Source organism: Gopherus flavomarginatus, chromosome 3 (genome assembly GCF_025201925.1).
Source record: "Gopherus flavomarginatus isolate rGopFla2 chromosome 3, rGopFla2.mat.asm, whole genome shotgun sequence".
NCBI lineage: Eukaryota > Metazoa > Chordata > Testudines > Testudinidae > Gopherus > Gopherus flavomarginatus.
In genome coordinates this window covers 31,941,665-31,964,572 of record NC_066619.1, presented here as the reverse complement: position 1 = coordinate 31,964,572, position 22,908 = coordinate 31,941,665, and the positions used below count along the sequence as shown (strand labels likewise).

General features: G+C 43.6%; 1 protein-coding gene across 1 annotated transcript in view; it reads right to left on the bottom strand.

Annotated features, from left to right (window-relative positions):
• Positions 1-1,563: 1,563 nt before the first annotated feature.
• Positions 1,564-22,908, bottom strand: part of MRPS30 (mitochondrial ribosomal protein S30) — a 203,963-nt gene continuing 182,618 nt past the window's right edge. Inside the window, exon 6 of the mRNA XM_050947061.1 lies at positions 1,564-1,576. Coding sequence (XP_050803018.1) covers positions 1,571-1,576 — 6 coding nt within the window. The 3' untranslated portion in view covers positions 1,564-1,570. The remainder of the gene's footprint in view (positions 1,577-22,908) is intronic.

Sequence of the window (22,908 nt, the reverse complement as noted above, 5' to 3'; positions counted from 1 at the left end):
AGTTATAGAATGGGCAGAATTTTAAAAATGATTAACATTATATTGTACAATTATTTCCTTTAGCTGATAACTTTTCAATATTGTTTTATTGTCTTTAATAAACACCAGAATATGTTTTCAAAAAGACAGTGACACAGTCTGGTTTCTTTCCCTTCCCTTATTTTATGTGGGGATTTAATTTTTTTTAAAAAATCTTTTGTTAAAGAACAAAGACTCCTACCAGGCTGCATAAAAAAAGAAAGCTGCCTGACATCACACATTACTCTTACTTTGAGTTCATTGGGAAGGATATAAAAGAATGGGAGCAGAACTACAGCAAAGAAGCGATGAAAAGATTAATGGAAAGGAAACCAGAAGTTGGAGAATATTATCACATAGAAGTTTGGAGTCCTTTCTGAATTTTCATCACAAGTCGCTGCTCAAACAGGGCTTCCTTTTTCTTTTAACTAGTCAAATCCTGAACTCCTGATTCACTTCATACCCTTATACAGGTAAATCCCCACTGACTTAGACCTCAGCAAACAGTCAGATAAAACAACAAGCCTGTAGAGAAAATAGGCCAACCACTGCAAGATCCAGAATTTCCCAGATCCTTCCCAATATAATGTATTAGACATAGTGCCAGAATTCAGTCAATATATGCTAAATCTTAATTTAGCTGCTAATATAGTCTGTAAATGAAGGGCCAGATCGTAAACTAGTATGCAACAGATGAAGGTCTGGTTCTAAATCCTTAGTGATATTTTGGAAACAGATTTACAATACAAATTATACATACACACATAATCACACACACACAAAAGAGTAAACATACACTATTTACTATAATGCCCTCTATCATAAAATCTGACCACCACATATGAAGATAGTCAATACAATAATATTAGACCTTAAACTACACAGACGATATCTTACCTTCATGATAATTACTTATAAAGAGAATGGACTCAATTCTGTGCTTAAGTAAAATGATGTGCAAGGCTTTGCATAGAATAAAGGAAGGTGCAAATGATGTGTAAACACAATCTCTGTCCCTTCACCCATCTAGTACTGTACTGCACGTGCAGTGCTATAAAAGGCATATAACTTCTTGCAGATGCTGGAAGCAGGAGTGCAAACTCAGATAAGGGCATGGCCAACTTAGAAGGGTTATTCTTAGGCTTGGCAGAGTTTGATTTTTTTTTTTTAACATTTTGATGGAGAATATCTTTTTTTTAATGAACTTAAATGTTCACAGTTGTAGGAAGTTATGAGGGGTTAGACAATAATATTTAATGACAGCAGACATTCTGATTCAGAAAGGTAAAGATTTAAAACAGAAATTATCAACATTACATGTCAAAATATGCAAAGTAAATATGCTTAAACCAAACTCTGATAAGTTCTCGAGCAGCATTTTTCTTACTTCGTCTATCTGTAAATTTTGATTATTATCAATGGAAATATTTTTTCATCAGTTTGTGTGTGTAATGTGAAGTCAATGTTTGCCTACACTTGCAGACAAAAGTCTAACCCTTCTAATCCTATTATACTCTTTAAAAAAAAAAGTTTATTTACATTGTGGCCTAATTTACAAGTTAATGAGCTAGAACCAGTTCCTGGCAGAAGCAACCTATCTGTCGATAGGCTAATAAAGCAACTACATTCTACAAGGATGTGCAGTTAGACAGGATCAGGCTCTCAAGGCCAAGAAGTTTACTATTCTTAGCAGCTTGACCTCAGCTATGGAACTCACCACCTCAGCAACTCAGACTGAGTCTGAAACTGATCTTATTCAGGCCTAAATACACTGGTCTACAATTTTTGTGAAACTGATCTTATTCAGGCCTAAATACACTGGTCTACAATTTTTGAGAAGTCGTCTGCTTCAGAGATAAAATGTGATATTTATTATGTATTTTGATGTGCTGAATTCAAATATGACAATTAAAACAACTGATTGGCTACTGTTTCTAAGATATTTAAGTTTTTACATTTTATGTCTATGTATATTGTGTAGATAGTAGAGTTTTAATCATAAATTGTAAACCTAGGTCTTTTCATGTGTTTATGGTTGCTTTACATGATAATATTTCACCTGTCCTGTTTATGGAACACTTTAAAAATCAGCAAAAGTGTTATATAAATAAAATTTATTATGAAACAAAAGGCAAAAAACTATTATGTACATAGTTTAGTCCTATTCAGTGTCTACTCGGCGCTTCTTGGCTTGTCTCTTGTATTCATTAAATGGAGCATCTCTTGTCACTGTCCAGCAATAGTCTGCAAGCATTGATGGGCTCCATTTGCCCTGATAGCCTGCCAGGAGATTCCACTGCTGTAGTCTGGAGCCCAACAGCTCTGCCTTACTCTTGGGTAGTTCCAAATCCCTGACAAGGTCATTCAGTTCACCTTGTGTTATGAGGTGTGGTTCAGAGGAGGAGGATGGGAGAAAATGTGGGTCCTGTGACATTGATGGTTCAGGACCAGAAGTTTCATCCTCTTCCTCTTCCTCGTCTGACTCAAGTGAGAATGATTCTGGTGCATCAGGAACCAGCAGTCCTTCTCCATGGGGTACTGGGCATATAGCTGATGGAATGTTTGGATAATGCACAGTCCACTTTTTCTTCTTTGACACACCTTTCCCAACTGGAGGCACCATGCAGAAGTAACAATTGCTGGTATGATCTGTTGGCTCTCTCCAAATCATTGGCACTGCAAAAGGCATAGATTTCCTTTTCCTGTTCAACCACTGGCGAAGATTTATTGCACAAGTGTTGCAGCATATGTGTGGGGCTCACTTCTTGTCCTGATCTCCAATTTTGCAGCCAAAAGAAAGGTGATAGGCTTTCTTAATCATAGTGGTTATACTGCGCTTTTGTGATGCAAAAGTCACTTCACCACAAACATAGCAGAAGTTATCTGCACTGTTCACACAAGTACGAGGCATCTCTGCTCACTTTGGCTAAACAGAAATGTGTCCCTTTGCAAAATCAAACACTGACAAATAAGAGAGCACGATAATGTATGATTTCTAGAGCTGATATAGGGCAATTTGTTCAGCAGAGAGATGTAAGCTTTGTTATGATTGCATCATCCATGACTTCTAGGAATAACATGATGCAATTCATATCATAGGCTCATAGATTCATAGACTCTAGGACTGGAAGGGACCTCGAGAGGTCATCGAGTCCAGTCCCCTGCCCTCATGGCAGGACCAAATACTGTCTACACCATCCCTAATAGACATTTATCTAACCTACTCTTAAATATCTCCAGAGATGGAGATTCCACAACTTCCCTAGGCAATCTATTCCAGTGTTTAACTACCCTGACAGTTAGGAACTTTTTCCTAATGTCCAACCTAAATCTCCCTTGCTGCAGTTTAAGCCCATTGCTTCTTGTTCTATCATTGGAGGCTAAGGTGAACAAGCTTTCTCCCTCCTCCTGATGACACCCTTTTAGATACCTGAAAACTGCTATCACGTCCCCTCTCAGTCTTCTCTTTTAAAAACTAAATGAACCCAATTCCTTCAGCCTTCCTTCATAGGTCATGTTCTCAAGACTTTTAATCATTCTTGTTGCTCTTCTCTGGACCCTCTCCAATTTCTCCACATCTTTCTTGAAATGCGGTGCCCAGAACTGGACACAATACTCCAGTTGAGGCCTAACCAGCGCAGAGTAAAGCGGAAGAATGACTTCTCGTGTCTTGTTTACAACACACTTGTTAATACATCCCAGAATCACGTTTTCTTTTTTTGCAACAGTATCACACTGTTGACTCATATTAAGCTTGTGGTCCACTATGACCCCTAGATCTCTTTCTGCCATACTCCTTCCTAGACAGTCTCTTCCCATTCTGTATGTGTGAAACTGATTGTTCCTTCCTAAGTGGAGCACTTTACATTTGTCTTTATTGAACTTCATCCCGTTTACCTCAGACCATTTCTCCAATTTGTCCAGATCATTTTGAATTTTGACCCTGTCCTTCAAAGCAGTTGCAATCCCTCCCAGTTTGGTATCGTCTGCAAACTTAATAAGCGTACTTCTATGCCAACATCTAAATCGTTGATGAAGATATTGAACAGAGCTGGTCCCAAAACAGACCCTTGCGGAACCCCACTTGTTATACCTTTCCAGCAGGATTGGGAGCCATTAATAACTACTCTCTGAGTACGGTTATCCAGCCAGTTATGCACCCACCTTATAGTAGCCCCATCTAAATTGTACTTTCCTAGTTTATCTATAAGAATATCATGCGAGACCGTATCAAATGCCTTACTAAAGTCTAGGTATATCACAACCACCGCTTCTCCCTTATCCACAAGGCTCGTTATCCTATCAAAGAATGCTATCAGATTAGTTTGACACGATTTGTTCTTTACAAATCCATGCTGGCTATTCCCTATCACCTTACCACCTTCCAAGTGTTTGCAGATGATTTCTTTAATTACCTGCTCCATTATCTTCCCTGGCACAGAAGTTAAACTAACTGGTCTGTAGTTTCCTGGGTTACTTTATTTCCCTTTTTATAGATGGGCACTATATTTGCCCCCTTCCAGTCTTCTGGAATCTCCCCCGTCTCCCATGATTTCCCAAAGATAATAGCTAGAGGCTCAGATACCTCCTCTATTAACTCCTTGAGTATTCTAGGATGCATTTCATCAGGCCCTGGTGACTTGTGTGTACATTTTTAATATATAAAGCAACATCTCCTCCCTTTTTCCCCTGTCTATCCTTCCTGAGCAAACTATACCCATCCACACCAACATTCCAGTCATGTGTATTATCCCACCAAGTTTCAGTAATGCCAACAATGTCATAATTGTATTTATTCATTAGCACTTCCAGTTCTTCCTGCTTATTACCCATACTTCTTGCATTTTTATATAGGCATCTAAGATACTGGTTTGATCTTGCCTCCCAGCTTTGCCCTGACCCTCCTTTCTCTCTGCCATTATAGCCCGTGCTCCCTCCTGTTTCCAACCCATCTCCCAGGGCTTGTTCCCCACTTACCTGTGGGGTTTGCTCACTTGTCCCCGTCGAATCTAGTTTAAAGCCCTCCTTACTAGGTTAGCCACTCTGTGCACAAATAAGGCCTTTCCCCTCCTCGAAAGGTGAACGCCATCTGTGCCTAGCAGTCCTTCCTCGAATAGCATCCCGTGGTCGAGGAAGCCAAAGCCCTCCTTGCGCCACCATCTTCGCAACCAGGCATTCACCTCCACGATGCATCTGTCTCTGCCCGGGCCCCTACCTTCAACAGGAAGAATTGAAGAGAATACCACCTGCGCTCCAAACTCCTTAACCCGTACTCCCAGAGCCCTGTAGTCACTCTTGATCTGCTCAGTGTCACACCTCACAGTATCATTTGTGCCCACATGGATGAGTAGCATGGGGTAGTAGTCAGAAGGCAGGATAATCCTCGACAATGCCTCTGTAACATCTCAGATACGGGCCCCTGGCAGGCAGCATACCTCCCGGGATGAACGATCAGGGCGACAGATGGGTGTCTCCATCCCCCTCAGCATAGAGTCTCCAACCACCACTACCCTACGTTTCTTATTATCAGTGGTGGCAGCAGACCTCCCAACCTTAGGGGTACGAGGCTTCGCCTCCTTAACTGTTGGGGGTGATTCCCTCTCACCATCATGTATGATGCAATACCAGCTTCAGATTGCATCTTTCATTGTTTTGCCTAAAAAGCAAATACTGTCCAAACCCAGTCATAGATTTATTCATTGATCCACTCAAAGATGTATTTTAGTCATTTCTGGTTTAAATTGAGATCCCTTCCCTTTATAACTCACTTATCCTCTGCCATTCCCAAGTCAAGGGTCGTATATACTGATCCAATAGCATATCTTGAAAACTAGAGCCAATCAACAATTTTAAGCATCATTTTCATTCTCAGTGACCCAGAATTAGTAAAGATGGACTACATTTATTTCAGAAGCATTTTGGCTGTAGAGCAGTGATATCAGACTTCCTTCTTCAATAAGATCTTCTCCCAGGAATAGCATCTTCCGTTATGACTGGTTCACCATAAGACTTATGGGAGAAAGAGGAGAGAAGACAGAAGAATCACCAGGGAAGCAGGTGGAGGAGGAGTGGAGATGGGGAATGGGCATGTAAGCAGAGGGAAAGAATAATCACTTTTTGCATGCTCAGTTCTATTTTTGCTGTCCTGTGCTTAGATGCGACAGTGACTTGCACTTTGGAAATACCATAAATTAAGATTAATACCCACTGAAAACCTGCCTGACTATATATATAAAAAACACTCCTAGTTGGATTTTGCCAACTCCGGCCTGAGCCTCTAAGGGGTTCTACTCTATGGACTACAAGAATAATTGTTAACAGAGCCCCCGATTCCATTTGCCAGCATGCTTGGAGTCAAGGGTGGATGGAGAATGGACTAGCAAATCCAGCTGAGGCCAACAGGGAGGTCTGTGCATGGGGTGATATGGTAAACCAATTTGCTGGGCCAGTGATGAGTTGGGGTTGCTCAACTCCTCAATGGGAGGAGACAGCCTGACTCAGAGATGAGTTTTAGTTTCAGTTTTGAGCTTTGAGTTTGTAGACCTGGTAGCTGACTGAGAATGAAACAGAACAGCTCAGGAGTCTCTGATTAATTTGCTTTCCCCACATAGGGAGATCTTTGAACTGATACAGGATCTAGTGCATTGGTCAGGAAGATCCAGCCCTGCAGACACCAGCATCCAAAGAGGCACAGATCTGACCTGCTAATGGCTACTGAGAACCAGCTGAGACCCTCACAGGACTCCAGAGCTGTGATCCAGGAGAGGACCCTGCCGTACGTAAGGGCAATGACACTATAAAATGACCATTTTTAAAATTTAAGTTAGGTAGCATTCACAATTCTTCAGCACTTGTCTCCAGACTCCTCCTCCGTGTACAGTCTGATTGGTGGAAGGCCCAAGAGAGCTTTGGGGAGAGTTATGAGTGTTAGGAGGTGAGGAATTGGTTGATTTATTAATGTATAGTACTTATTAGGTAACCCTAACCCTTTCCTTCCCCAGATCCTATTTTCCTGCTTCCTATAAAGTTGTTGTTTGCGTGTGTGTTTGGTCTGTTGTTATGTTGGATGTGTCATTCACTTGTTTGGGGGGTGTGATGTACTTTATTGTTCTTCATATAGTGGGTTTATACTTCTTGCCCATTTGTAGCATTACTCACTTTCCCAAGGTAACTTGAAGGGAGATCATCTCCCATCAAAGCAGTGCAGTGTAGACACTGCAGTAAGTGTCTCAGGCACAGTGAGGAGTCACCTTGGATGGTGGCACCAAGCACCACAAAAGAGAACGCAGGACCAACCCATGCAAGGACAGAGGAGAAGACAGTCCAAGTAGCAAGCACCAGGAGGAGGCTTGAGCCATACCTTGGGGCTGGGGCTGCATATATTACTTAAATACACGTTTCCCATGTCATCTGCTGTTTTTCCTATTTATGCCTCTTCTTAGGAGTCTTAAGTGTGTGCCTGCCATAGGCTTTTGCAACATACCTCACTGGGAGAGGTCACCTCCCTGCATGCACTTTTGACCAAGTCTAAGAGTGCCTGTTAAGCTCTAGACATTCTTTTTGCCTTCTTTAACTCCCCTTAGAGACTGAAGTACTTTGATTTCTTTAGAGGTGGTATGTATGAAACACACAGCAGTAGCTTCTTTAAAAATAAAACTTATTGAACACAGAGAAATAATCTTGTTAAACTAAAAGAAATAGCAGGCATAGAGTGAATACTTTACAGAGCCCGGTGAAGTTGGATCTCTTAGGTCAGTTACAGGGAAGAAAGGTATGTCTTATAGATCTGAGGGGCAAGTCTCATCTCTGACACGCCTAGTCAGACTCAGGCTCTGTCTTATAGCTTATGCGCCACATTTAGTGTACTTGTAGCCACATCTAGAGTACAGGTGCTACATGCCACAGTGAATGCCTCCTGCAGATGGGAGGCAACAGGACACAATACTACGTTGGTAAAAATATCAGGGTAGATGTGAGAAGCACTGCTTGGGCGTGTAGAGAGCTATGTAGGTTATATAACCAGTGGGTCAGGCATGTAAGTCATTCTACCATGCCTCACCGTCTATATCGCTATTTATACCTAGGCTTCCTGGGAGTGCAGCATCTGTATCTGATACACCACCTTAAGTGTAGTTTTCCCTCAAATTCATGCTACTGTATCTATTGTCTTCACTTATTATAACCCCCTCTGATCCAGGGTAGTTAACTACTCCTTGCTTTCCAAACCAGCTTTCTCTAGATACATTCACAAACCAGAAGGATTGAAGAACAGCTGTATCTCTAGGTTATGGACGATTGAGGATTAGAAGACACTTTAATTACATATAATAGCCATCTTTCAAATTCATATCTATTGAACATAGGTACAGCTCTTGGCAGATTGTTTGGTTTGGCTGGTTTCTCTAGGCATCTTTTTTAAAAACCCTGTTCTCAATTTTTACTTGCCATAAAATATAAATTAGTAGACTCTGGAACTTTTGTCATACACTAGAGCTACACTTTAAAAAAAAATTAAATAATATGCTATATATGTAGATGATATCAAACAAACGTTAGCTTCTTGATAAATGTTACAATTTCACATCCCACAAAAGAAATTTTTAGATAGCAGAAATAGTTTAGATACATTTTACAAAGCAGTTCAGAGGAGAGATGATACACTAGGAAGATTAGGTCCATAAGATCATCACTGTTGGGGAAAAGAGTTAAAGTAGCAGAGTTAATGTCTCTTACTTTAGTAATCTTTTTAATGCTACACAGAGCACAGTTGAGACAATAGCTATCAACTGCTAATATGCAGTCAATTTACTATATACAATAAGAAAATGGTTTCATTTGATTTTATTACAAATAAATGCAGAGACAGACAGAAAATACTTTAAAATAAGTCTGTGTGCTCACCATTTCATTTTTTCTGTTGCCATATTTATTTTTTTAAATGAGAAAGTTTGCGGGGATATCATATGAATACATCCTCAGACCAACACAGATCCAACAACACTACAAATAACTATGGATTACAGAAGAATATAGTGGAAGCTTCCAAATCACGGGGTAGAAGCTCCATTGCTTGATTCATTTAAATCAAGATGAGACATAATACATGAAAATATCCAGAAAGGAACAATTCTGTATAAGCATTCACAGAATAGACAACCTGGCCATTTTAATTTGATTGTATAAAAAAATCAGTCTTGACTGTTACATTAATCAGATTAGCTACTGGCCTGATGTTTTGACATAAATGAGTATCCATGGTTTTATTTGAGATATACATATAGAAGCCTAACCTGAATATGGCTTGATGCTGGAAGATGCTGAGCACTCCAGCCCTGATCTAGCGAAGTACATAAGGAAAGGCTTAACTTTGAACACTTGAGTACTCCTGTTGAATTAAGTTAAAAAATCATTTTGATTGAAAATTTAAGATTATTCAAAGAAAAACAAAACTCAAATTTTCTGTGTAAAAATGTTTGGGTTTTAGTAGGAAATTTTAGGTTTTGAAAACTGAATATTTTACAAAAATTAAAAAAAAATACTGAAAAAATATTTTTGAACACAGAAAGACTACCAAATGAGTTTCAAAAATGAGAACATATTTTGGATTTTGGTTTCAATTTTTTGATGCAAAATCAAAAAAGTTTGAATTTTTTTTTAAATATCCTGCAAAAAATAATTGAAATTTTTTACCAGCTACAATAGGCCTCATGAGCTCTACACTAGTTCCAGATAAGTGACCATGGAGAGGCACACGTAGGGACTAGGGCAGCTATTGCAGTTCATAGAGTGGACTACCAACTGCACTGCCTTTTGCCTACAGGTTAGGAAGTTGAATTCCACCCCAATCCATTAATAAAAAAGGCTTAGTTTGCCATACAAAGCTTGATTAATCAGGCTTTGTGTGAGATGGGAAGAATTTCACCTTAGAAATGCAGGCTAATATCTGTAAAAAAAAATGTGTGCCTGAAGGTAGGCACCCAAGTTACCTAAATAAGTGGTCAGAAGTGTTGAGCAATGAGCAACTTGACCCTGAAGTCCATAGGAGCTGTTGGAAGATGAGCTCTTTTGAAAATCTAGTCCCAGTTGTAGGTGCAGGGCACTCTAAAAAAATCAACCCCTTTTCAGGTATGTGAAGTGAGGTACTGAAAAAACAGACATCAAAATGCACTTCTCATTTGCAAATCTTGGTCCAGAATCACTGGGCCAGATCCTTAGCTGATATAAATTGGCATAGCAACCTTGAAATCTATCATTTACACCAGCAGAGGAGCTGACTCGTTATCTATAAGAAACATTTTTGATATGTTTACGTTTAAACTAGCCTCACATATAACCGTACAGATGGAAAACAAACGAGCCAAAACTCTGACCATGGTGCACCTTTAAGCAGAGGGGGCTGTTGTCCAACTTGCCAGGGAAGAGGAGCAAGGCTCAGAAGCTGCTGCGAAAGGTGGTCAGCATGGGGACACTGACTCATCCCCAGGGACCAGAAGGTCTGGAGAGATCAAAAGGGGCAGCCTGGTGAGAAGCCCTTTTAACTCTGCACCAGAGAGAGGGATAGCTCAGTGGCTTGAGCACTGGCCTGTTAAACCCAGGGTTGTGAGCTCAATCTTTGAGGGGGCTATTTAGAAAATGGGGGATGTAAAAAAAAGTCTGGGAATTTGCCCTGCTTTGAGCAGGGGGTTGGACTAGATGATCTTCTGAGGTCCCTTCTAACCCTGATATTCTATGATTCTAAGCAACACCCACCCTCCATCCCCTTGAGATAGCAAAATGCAAGTTTGGTAAGGACCTGCTGTAGGCATCACACTAGCTATTCCTTCCTAGGGGGGCTGGGAAGGCATTCCCCCATCATCAATGTGCTAGCCACTTCTTTCCAGGAGGACTGGGAAGGAATTTTTTCCCCACCACCAGATTGGCTTAGGTGGAGTGGGGGCTTTTTTTTGCCTTCCTCACAGTGGGTTTGGGAAGGACTTTGTTATGGTGAGCAGGGAAGGGTGTTCGGCTTTGATGTCACAACTCATTATGAAAGTGTGGGGTGGATGTCCAGTGCAGGCACTCCATAGGGAAGGGATATAGTGAGCAGATAAATGTCTTGGTAAAAGGTTTAAAAAAGGAGGTTTGGTTAAAGGAATGGAATGGGGGTGGGGGGAGTTGGGACCCCTATGACTGGTACGGCATAGAGCCAACCCCTCTTTCTTATAGCCCACCTTAATCCTTTTATGGGGGGTGGTGGTAAGGTCCCAGCAATGGGTTGGCTGGAGAACCTGGTTGGAAAAAGAACGGGGCTGGCAGAAACCACCCAGGTGTTTATTGAATGAACATGGAGTAACCTGCACTGTACAACATTATCTGCCAGACAGTACCAGACATTTAATAGTAAAGTTGCGTCCTCATTAAAACCATATCAATTGTCTCCTGTCCTTTTGGTATAGCTGGACAATGCAGTGCTTCAATAATGCATGCTAACCTTAAAGTGAATTGCAATTACTTGTTAGCAAAATGATTAGTCGTGCCGTTAGCAAGTTTAAGATAATCAGACTTGCACATGCATGTTAAAGTCACTGCAGGATTTATGTAATTTAACAGAAAAGCTGAACTGAATGAAGTATTTAATGCTTATTTTTGGATCTGCTTTCTACACCATCTGGGATGGGAACATTCTGGTCTTAAGCTCTGATCTGCGTTGACCCCCATTAGTTACTGTCTTTGCAGCTCAGAGTACTGACATTGCTTTGTGCTACTGTATCATCTCATGCACAGGAGGTCTGCAGAACCATCAATGACCTTTGGCTACTTAGTAACTACAGCTATAATATTGTTAGCAAGAAACTGGACTAACCAGCATCTGAGCACTCTAACATCCTAAAGGGCACCCTAACTGACCATGTTGATTTGATTTGCAACCTGGAAAATAAGACAAACATCACATGGTTTCTAAATGACTCCCTGGGACTTTTTCTGGCTTTTCAGAAGATTTCTCAGCTTAAATTATGCTGCTATTAACATTTAGATATTAAAAAATAAAATAAAGGTCACCATTTAATTACTCCACTTCTGGCTCACAATCAACCCAGTAACCAGCATGCAATTATATAAATGCTGTACTGGTATGTTAGAGCCACAACCACTACTAATTTACACTCCCCGGTGCCAGTTAAGACCCTAGGAAGCATCCATCCCTACAGAGGTCAGCTGCTGATTTTGCCACTGAGCTTCTTTTGAGGTTTCCTCTAGGGAGGCAGAATTCCAGGTTTATTATAGCTTATGTTCTTAGGAACTTCTGATCCAGCCCACTTCTGATGGTGGGGTTACATGACAGCAGTAGGATATGCCACAGACATACACACAAAGGGGAAAAAGAAATAAGGGGAATTATAATTGTGATCCTGCACTCTAGATATATTGTATTGATAATAGCTCTTTTGGTAAAGGTTCAGGTCTTGGGTGGCAGGCCAGTCCTCGCCCACAGACAACTTGCCAACCTGAAGCATATTCTCACCAGTAACTGCACACCGCACCATAGTAACTCTAGCTCAGGAACCAATCCATGCAACAAACCTCGATGCCAACTCTGCCCACATATCTACACCAGCAACACCATCACAGGACCTAACCAGATCAGCCACACCATCACTGGTTCATTCACCTGCACATCCACCAATGTAATATACGCCATCATATGCCAGCAATGCCCCTCTGCTATGTACATCGGCCAAACTGGACAGTCTCTACGGAAAAGGATAAATGGACACAAATCCGATATTAGGAATGGCAATATACAAAAACCTGTAGGAGAACACTTCAATCTCCCTGGCCACGCTATAGCAGATCTTAAGGTGGCCATCCTGCAGCAAAAAATCTTCAGGACCAGACTTCAAAGAGAAACTGCTGAGCTTCAGTTCATCTGCAAATTTGACACCATCAGCTCAGGATTAAACAAAGACTATGAATGGCTTGCCAGCTACAAAACCAGCTTCTCCTCCCTTGGTTTTCACACCTCAACTGCTAGAACAGGGCTTCATCCTCCCTGATTGAACTAACCTCGTTATCTCTAGCTTGCTTACATATATATACCTGCCCCTGGAAATTTCCACTACATGCATCTGATGAAGTGGGTATTCACCCACGAAAGCTCATGCTCCAAAACGTCTGTTAGTCTATAAGGTGCCACAGGATTCTTTGCTGCTTTGGTAAAGGATGTTCTCCTTCCTTTTGCACAAACACCCACCTTAGCAATTCTTTCAGTGAGAGATAACGTGCAATTACTCTGGTGGTTTCTTTCCAAATGCTATTCTTCTGTGACTCAGTCAGCACCAATAGAGGAACAGAAGAGAAGTGCTCAAAGAAAAAGATAAATGAAATGTCACCCTTGTAGGAACATAGTGTTCTGATTCAGCGTGACAAATCCTGGCACTTTACAGTAAGCGTAGGAACCAGCTTTTGGTGCATCAGAGGAAGGACAAAACTAAAACATAACATACCTCACACATATCTAACTGGGAAAATTCCTAATTATCTTCAGATAATTAGTTTGCATTCTGAAGCATGACACTGATCACATTGAGTTCAGTGGATTATTTATATGCATAAAGTTAGGCACGTGCCTAAGTGTTTCCGGGATCAGGATCACATTAGATACAGCCATACTAAGAATATTGCACCTGGAAGCTGATAGGACTATGCCACAGAAGTGCAAAGCAACAGGCTAAGGGGCAAAGCATCAGTGAGCACTATAAGAGAATTAAATTGTTATTCAGGCTTCCTTTAAATGAAGAAACCCATGATTAGAACATTTAACGAAACTTGGTAGGTTTGTCAAAAGTGTTCACTTTGGAAAATCATTTAGACATGAAAAAGAGCAGTTTTGCACAACACTTCACCTTACAATCTGTCTCTCTCCCTCCCTCTGTCTCCAAACTCAGATTTCCCTCCCATTTCTTTCTCTTGATTTTTCTTCTATTTCAGTGATTATGCCACTTTTTTTTTAACTCCTTTGTGGCACTATTTTAATGTAAATGGTGGTGTTCTTTTTTTCCCCTTATCATTTTTAGGTACATGTTTCACCAGAATTGTTAAATATTTTTGTAATGAATTTGTAATCAGGTAAAGACTGAATAAAAATGGAAAGAAAAAATACACAACATTTTTGTTTTCATAATGTCTAGTCCAGTTCCCATTTGTTTGCCAAATTCTGCCTTTAGGTATATGTCAGCATATACTAAAAATCCAGAACCTCCATGGTAGCATTCTCTGAAATGCTTCCAGTTCCAGGCACACGGCCAGTTAGACAGGCAGAACTGCTGCAGGATCTCAACATGTAATGAGATGATGGTGTTCAGAGGAGGGATGAGGTTTACTGGGAACTGGGGAAGCTTTGGGGAAAGGAGATACTTATACTGGAATTATGGGCACCATCTAAACCAAAATGGAACCAGATAGCTGACATGTAAAATTTAAAAGGTCATAGAGGAGTTTTTAAACTAAGGGAGGGGGGAAGCCAACAGGTGTGGAGGAACAGGTTTGGATAGACATATCCGTTAGGGGAGGATTTATTAAAGAAGATACTTTGTATCCTAATAAAGAGGAGAGGATAGAAATTGATAAAATACACATAGGAACTGAAGAGAAATAGCCAAATGACAAGGAGTCCAATACAATTACATCACATTGTGAAAGTAGAATTAAGTATATTGTAAAAATAGAATGGATTAAAGAAATGTTGTATGTACCTTTAAGCAGAAATAAGAAATGTTGAAATACAAGCGCCAGGAAAAGAAACATTAGGCATAAGCAATGGTGCTAATGGCGATACATTAACAGAAGATCGGTAATAGTTAGTAAGTAATTAAGTTAGTAAGGAAATAAGATATGCATGTCTAGCCCAAGTAAACTTATCAGATTCTGCTTCCTTTGTTATCTTGTTAAGTTCTGTTTTATCTGTATAAATAAGATAGTTTGTGTCTTGCATGGTGCTCACATTATCTGGGTGTTATTAGCAGAGTGCTGTGCTAATAAAACAGTGTGGTTTGACAAACTGTGAGTCCTGAGTAACTTTGACAACATGAAGGCAGACAACGAAATATTGACAAACTTTGTAAGTATTTATATACAAATGCAAGAAGTCTAAATAGTAAGATGGGTGGACTTGAGGGCTTAGTATTAAATGAGGATATTGATATAAGAGGTATCATTGGTCGAACAATGATAATAAACAACACAATAATACCAGGGTACAAAATATACAGGAATGACAGAGTAGGATGTGCTGGTGGATGGGTGGCACTACATGTGAAAGAAAGCATAAAATCAATTATAGTAAAAAATCTTAAATGAATCAAACAGTGCCATAAAATCTCTATGATAGAAATTCTATTTTGAATATTTTTGGCTGCTGGCACCCGGTAGGGCCTCATAGTTACTCTGGCCCCAGGGTTTGTGATGATGTGGTGATATGTCCCGGTTGTGTGACCCGGCTTTGTCGAGAATACATCTTGATATTGGGCAATCATCTCAGTTACCTCTTTCTTCTGGGCTGTCGTTAGATCAAGAGACACTCTCACCTGTTCAGGATTTTTGTTTCCTGGGTGCAGCTCTTCTTGAATCACTGTGCATACCTCTTGCACATGCCATGGTTTCAGAAGGTTGACATGATATATCTGCTCTACTTTTCGACGTCCTGGTTGTCACACCTTGTTATTTACTTTCTCTACGGGTTCAACTATTTCATAGGGCCCTTGCCACTGGGCCAACAGCTTACTTTCGGCCGTGGGTACCAGTACCATTACTCGGTCACCAGTTTGAAACTGACGAAGCTTGGCTTGGGGGTTGTAGTAGGTTCTCTGGGCCTCTAGGGCCTTCTCTTGGTGTTCCCTCACTATGGGAGTGACCCAGGCTATCCGATCCCTCATCTGTAATACATGTTTTTAACGAGGGGGCCCCACTCCCCCGTGCTCCTGAGGGCCATAGGCCAGAAAAGGTGCGGCCACGGGCGGAGGCCCCGCCGCCTGTCCCTGTGCCCCGGAAGTCAGGGGGCGGGACCGGAAGTACAAAAGCCCAGCCTCAGCGCTCAGTTAGGAGGAGGCTGCCAGAGAAGGCAGACGTTAGGGCCCGAGCTCCTGCTGGGCCCGGCCTACCCCATGCCCGGTACCCGGAGGGGTACTGGCTTGACCTCCCCTGGGGCCAGTAATCAGAGGAGCCAATTGAGCGGTCCGACGCTCGGCCTGTGGAGGAGCTGTCTGGACCTCCTGACGCCTGGTACCCCGAAGAGTGGACCGGACCTCCTGACACCCGATACCTCGACGAGTGGACTGGACCTCCCAACGCCGGACACCCTGAGGAACCCATGATCTGGGACCCCACAGACTACGCTGGCAGAGGGCAGGTACCCAGTGAGGGAGAGGTTGGAAGTGGCCCGGGGGCAGCCGACCCCAGTCAGGCTGCAGGCTCACCTGAGCCGATAGCAGTGTGTTTCGGTCAGGATCCCCCACTGACCGCTAGCGGTGTTGACCACTACTAGGGCCCTGGGCTGGAACGCAGTGGAGTGGGAGGGCCTGCGTTCCCCCTGCCACCCCTCAAAGGTGGCAGACTCCCCCTCCCCTGACCTGTGGAGGCTATATGCTGTTCCTCTGTGCTCAGCCCCACTGACGAGGCTATCATAACCTAGTCCCAGATTTGGACCTTAGCGTCCAAAATATGGGGGTTAGCTTGAAAACCTCCAAGCTTAGTTACCAGCTTGGACCTGGTAAAGCTGCCACCACCCAAAAAATTAGAGTGTTTTGGGGCACTCTGGTCCCCCCAAAAACCTTCCCTGGGGACCCCAAGACCCAAATTCCTTGAGTCTCACAACAAAGGGGAATAAACCATTTCCCTTCCCTTCTCCCTTCCAGGTATTCCCTCCCTGGGTTCCTGGAGAGATAAACAGAAGCAAACTCCGTGAATCTAAACAGAGGGATTCCACCCTCCCCGTTTCCAGCCTTGGAAAACAGACATACCGAGAGCTAATCTCTCTTCCCCCCTCACCCAGAGGGAATGCAAAGTCAGGCTAGTAAATCTAACACACACAGATTTCCCCCTGACTTCTTCCTCCCATCAATTCCCTGGTGAGCACAGATTCAATTCCCTGGAGTTCCCCACTAAAGAAAAACTCCAACAGGTCTTAAAAAGAAAGCTTTATGTAAAAAGAAAGAAAAATACATAAAAATAGTCTCTCTGTATTAAGGTGACAAATACAGGGTCAATTGCTCAAAAGGAATATGAATAAACAGCCTTATTCAAAAAGAATACAATTCAAAACACTCCAGCAACTATACGCATGTAACTACAAAAAAACAAACCTATCTTTTTGTACTTACAACTGGGAAACAGAAGATTAGAAAGCAGGAAATAGAGAAATCCTTCCCATAGCCGAGAGGGAGACAGGCACAAGACCAAGAACAAAGGACTCAGACACAAACTTCCCTCCACCCAGATTTGAAAAAGTCTTGTTTCCTGATTGGTCCTCTGGTCAGGTGTTTCAGATTACTTCTTTCCAGGTGAAAGAGACGTTAACCCTTAGCTATCTGTTTATGACAGAGGCCTGAGCCTAGACTGTGCGTGTTGCCCCGCCCTGCCCAAGGGTCTGGGCGTACTTATATACTGTTCCCCTACGCTCAGCCCCACTGACGAGGCCTGAGCCTAGACTGTGTGTGTTGCCCCTGTCATAAACAGATAGCTAAGGGTTAATGTCTCTTCCACCTGAAGCACCTGACCAGAGGACCAATCAGGAAACCGGATTTTTTCAACTCTGGGTGGAGGGAGTTTGTGTCTGAGTCTTTGTTTTCTGGCTGCCTGCTTTCTCTGAGCTTTGGAGAAGCAGTTTCTACTTTCTCGTCTTCTGTTTCTAAGTGTAAGGACAAAGAGATCAGATAGTAAGTTATATGGTTTCTTTTCTTTGGTATTTGCATGAATATAAGTGCTGGAGTGCTTTGATTTGTATTCTTTTTGAATAAGGCTGTTTATTCAATATTCTTTTAAGCAATTGACCCTGTGTTGTATCATCTTAATACAGAGAGCCCATTTGTATGTATTTTTCTTTCTTTTTATATAAAGCTTTCTTTTAAGACCTGTTGAAGTTTTTCTTTACTTCAGGGAAATTGAGTCTGTACTCACCAGGGAATTGGTGGGAGGAAGAAATCGGGGAGATCTGTGTGTTGGATTTGCTAGCCTGATTTTGCATTCCCTCTGGGGAAATAGGAAAGTAGTTTTTGGTTCCAGGATTGGGAACAGAGAGGGAGATTCACTCTGTTTGGATTCACAGAGCTTGTGTCTGTGTATCTCTCCAGGAGCACCTGGAGGGGGGGAAGGGAAAAAGGATTATTTCCCTTTGTTGTGAGACTCAAGGGATTTGGGTCTTGGGGTCCCCAGGGAAGGTTTTTCAGGGGGACCAGAGTGCCCCAAAACACTCTAATTTTTTGGGTGGTGGCAGCAGGTACCAGGTCCAAGCTGGTAACTAAGCTTGGAGGTTTTCATGCTAACCCCCATATTTTGGACGCTAAGGTCCAAATCTGGGACTAAGGTTATGATATGGTGTAGCAGCGGGTGGGATCTAGACAGAATCCAGAAGCCAGTAGGAATATTATATTTTTCTTTTCTCTGCTAAGGGCTTTTTAGCAGAGAGAAACAGTTTGGTTTTAAAAGGGAACCAGAGAGAATTTTTGTTTCTGCTCTCTCTGGCAGTTTGTGGCTTGCATGTTAAGCAAGAAGCCATTACCAGACTGTTAAGGGTCTTTTGTCATGCAATAGCCCTCCCATTAGGAGGCAAGTTCCAGCACTATATGAATGCAAATAAAGTGGTTTTTCAGGTTTACTTAACATTGAAAATTAGCTAAAGGCACTGTTGCTAGGCAGACTTCAGGAGGCAACAGAGAACCTGCAGTTCAGAAGATAAACACCGGAGGGCACCCCAACACAAGAAAACAGGAATCATGACTTCTAAGGCAAAAATTGAGGCCGAAGAACAAATCAAAGAAGCTGAACACAGGCGACAACTGGAAATAAAACAAAAAGAGATGGAGATGAAAGAAAGAGAAGAACAGATCAGAGAGGCAGCCTACCAAAGAGAACAGGCAGCCTACCAAAGAGAACAGGCCGCCAAAGAGGCAGCACACAAAAGAAAACTAGAAGAAGAAGAGGTGGCCTACCGAAGGAAACAAGCAGAAGAAGAGTTGGCCCACAGAAGGAAGCAAGAAGAAGAAGAGGCAGCCCACCACCGAGAAATGGAAAAACAACAAAAAGAAATGGAAAAACAACAAAAAGAGAATGAAGAGAAGGAAAAACAGAGAAAACATGAACTGGAGTTGGCAAAAGCTGGGCTGCATGTGCCAGCCAACCCTAACAACCCGGCGCCAATTATTGCTCCACAGCACAGGAAATTTCCCACCTACAAGGCAGGTGATGACACCGAGGCCTTCTTGGAAAATTTTGAAAGAGCCTGTCTTGGGTACAGCATTCCCGAAGACCAGTACATGGTAGAATTGAGGTCACAGCTCAGTGGACCTTTAGCAGAGGTGGCAGCTGAAATGCCTAAGCAGCAAATGAATGACTATAAACTTTTTCAAACCAAGGCCAGATACAGAATGGGGATAACCCCAGATCATGCCCGTCGGCGTTTCAGAACCCAAAAGTGGAAACCAGAGGTGTCATTTCCCAAACACGCCTACTACATTTCAAAAAACTATGAGGCCTGGATAACAGGAAACAACATTCAAACCTTGGAAGAACTGCACCTCCTCATACAAATGGAGCAGTTCTTGCATGGTGTTCCTGAAGACATCACACGGTACATACAAGATGGAAATCCCAAAGATATCGCTGAGGCGGGGGAGATTGGAGCCAAATGGATGGAACTGGCAGAAAGCAAGAAAGCTACTGTCAAGGGGAACGATTACCCCAGGGGGCACCCAGACCATAAACCCTACAACCGAGGACAGCCAAAGACCCCACATACCACCCAAGTAAAGCCACACATACCCTACCCTTCAACCTCACCAGTCTCCAGTAACTCACCTCGGCCCACTGACCCATCAGATGGAAGATGCTTTAAGTGTAATGAACTGGGACATATCAAGGCCAACTGTCCAAAGAACACCATGCGAGTGCAATTCATTACACCACCATCACCCCAAAGATCCCCAGGCCCGGATGCCTCTCAAATACCCTTGGAGCGAAGGGAAAATTTGAGAGTGGGCGGAAAGAAGGTTACTGCGTGGAGAGACACGGGGGCACAAGTGTCAGCTATCCACCAATCCTTCGTTGACCCCAAATTCATCAACCCAAAGGCCAAAGTTACAATTTACCCCTTCATGTCACAAGCTGTAGACTTGCCTACAGCTCAACTGCCTGTCCAGTACAAAGGCTGGTCAGGAATGTGGACTTTTGCAGTCTATGACAATTATCCTATCCCCATGCTACTGGGGGAAGACTTGGCCAACCAGGTGAAGCGGGCCAAGAGAGTGGGAATGGTTACACGTAGCCAAACCAGGCAAGCTTCCAGACCCATTCCTGTTCCTGAGCCGTCCACAGACACCCCGTCTGTGTTACCAGAGACCCAGACAGAGGTAGTGGACCCGGATTCCATGCCTACCACTGAAACAGCCACAGCATCTCCAGTCCCAGGCCCGGAACTGGAACAGCAACCAGCACCAGCAAGTGCAACCACATCTTCAAACTCAACGCCAGAGGGCGCCAGCGAGCCAGAACTGGCAGAAGCAAAAGACAGCCATACCCAAAAGGCTCAGCCAGAGCCTGAAATACCCTCAGGTGCACCAGCGGAGAGCGGTTCACCAGCAACGGAAACAACCCCATCACCTACATCGCTTCCAGAGGGACCAAGCCCAAGTCCACAGTCTGAGGAAGAACTGGTGACCCCAGCCTCAAGGGAACAGTTCCAGACTGAGCAGGAAGCAGATGACAGCCTTCAGAAAGCGTGGGCGGCGGCACGGAGCACCCCACCGCCTCTCAGCTCTTCTAATCGATCCCGGTTTGTTATAGACCAAGGACTTTTATACAAGGAAATTCTTTCTGGTGGACACCGGGAAGAATGGCAGCCGCAAAAACAGTTGGTGGTTCCAACTAAGTACCGGGGGAAGCTCTTAAGCTTAGCCCATGATCATCCCAGTGGCCATGCTGGGGTGAACAGAACCAAGGACCGGTTGGGGAAGTCCTTCCACTGGGAGGGGATGGGCAAGGATGTTGCCAAGTATGTCCGGTCTTGTGAGGTATGCCAAAGAGTGGGAAAGCCTCAAGACCAGGTCAAGGCCCCTCTCCAGCCACTCCCCATAATTGAGGTCCCATTTCAGCGAGTAGCTGTGGATATTCTGGGCCCTTTCCCAAAAAAGACGCCCAGAGGAAAGCAGTACGTACTGACTTTAGTGGACTTTGCTACCCGATGGCCAGAAGCAGTAGCTCTAGGCAACACCAGGGCTAACACTGTGTGCCTGGCCCTAACAGACATCTTTGCCAGGGTAGGTTGGCCCTCCGACATCCTTACAGATTCAGGGTCTAATTTCGTGGCAGGGACCATGGAAAAACTGTGGGAAACTCATGGGGTGAATCACTTGGTTGCCACCCCGTACCACCATCAAACCAATGGCCTGGTGGAAAGGTTCAATGGAACTTTGGGGGCCATGATACGAAAATTCATCAACGAATTCTCCAACTAAGGTTGTGATAGCCCCGCCCTGCCCAAGGGCCTGGGCGTACTTATATACTGTTCCCCTACGCTGAGCCCTGCTGACGAGCCCTGAGCGTAGACTGTGTGTGTTGCCCCGCCCTGCCTAAGGGCCTGGGCCACTTGCTAACTGTTGTGGGTTCACTCCACCCTGCAGCAAGGGACGGGCCCCGAATCGACGGAGCACGGTGGGCCGGCATGGCTCCCCTCCGCCCGCAAGGAGGCTTGAGCTCCGGCGCCGCTCTACTACAATGTTCTATTAAGTTCTTCCACTCACCGGGTCCCTCCTCCCAAATTTCCTTGGCTATGTCCGGGATGCCTCAGGGGTTGCGTCCATACAACAGCTCAAAGGGGGAGAATCCGATGGAAGCTTGCGGGACCTCATGGGTGGCAAACATGAGGTACGGTAGTAGATTGTCCCAATCTTTCCCATCCTTGCTTACCACCTTTCTTATCATGGACTTGAGGGCTCGGTTAAATCTTTCTACCAGACCATCGGTTTGTGGATGGTAAACCAAGGTCCGCAGCGTCTGGACATGGAGCAGGGAACACACATTCTTCATCAACTTGGACATGAATGGTGTTCCCTGGTCTGTGAAGATTTCTTTTGGTAGCCCTATCCGGGCACAGATTGCCACTAATTCTTTGGCAATGCTCTTGGAAGCTGTATTTCGTAAAGGGACAGTTTCTGGGTACCTGGTTGCATAGTCTAGGATGACAAGCACATACTGGTGGCCTTGGGTCGTTTTCTCTAGCGGCCCCACAAGATCCATGGCGATCCGCTCGAATGGGACTTCGATGATTGGCAGGGGTACCAGAGGAGCTCTTAGATGTGGACGAGGGCTGTGCAGTTGACATTCGGGACAAGAGTCACAGTACCGCCGGACGTCTTCATGTACTCCCAGCCAGAAGAACCTGCGTAAGATTCGTGCCTGGGTTTTCTCCACTCTCAAGTGTCCTGCAAAAAGGTGACTGTGAGCGAGGCTTAATATTGCCTTCTGGTGTTTCCGGGGGACTAGGAGCTGGTGTATCTCTTGCTCCTGCATTTGCATGACCCGGTATAGGAAATTCCTCTTGATCACAAAATAAGGCTTTGGCCCCCAGCCCTTTCCCTCTGTGGGTACCCCATCTATCTCAGCCACCTCCTTCCTGGTGTTCTCGTACCTTGGGTCACCTGGCTC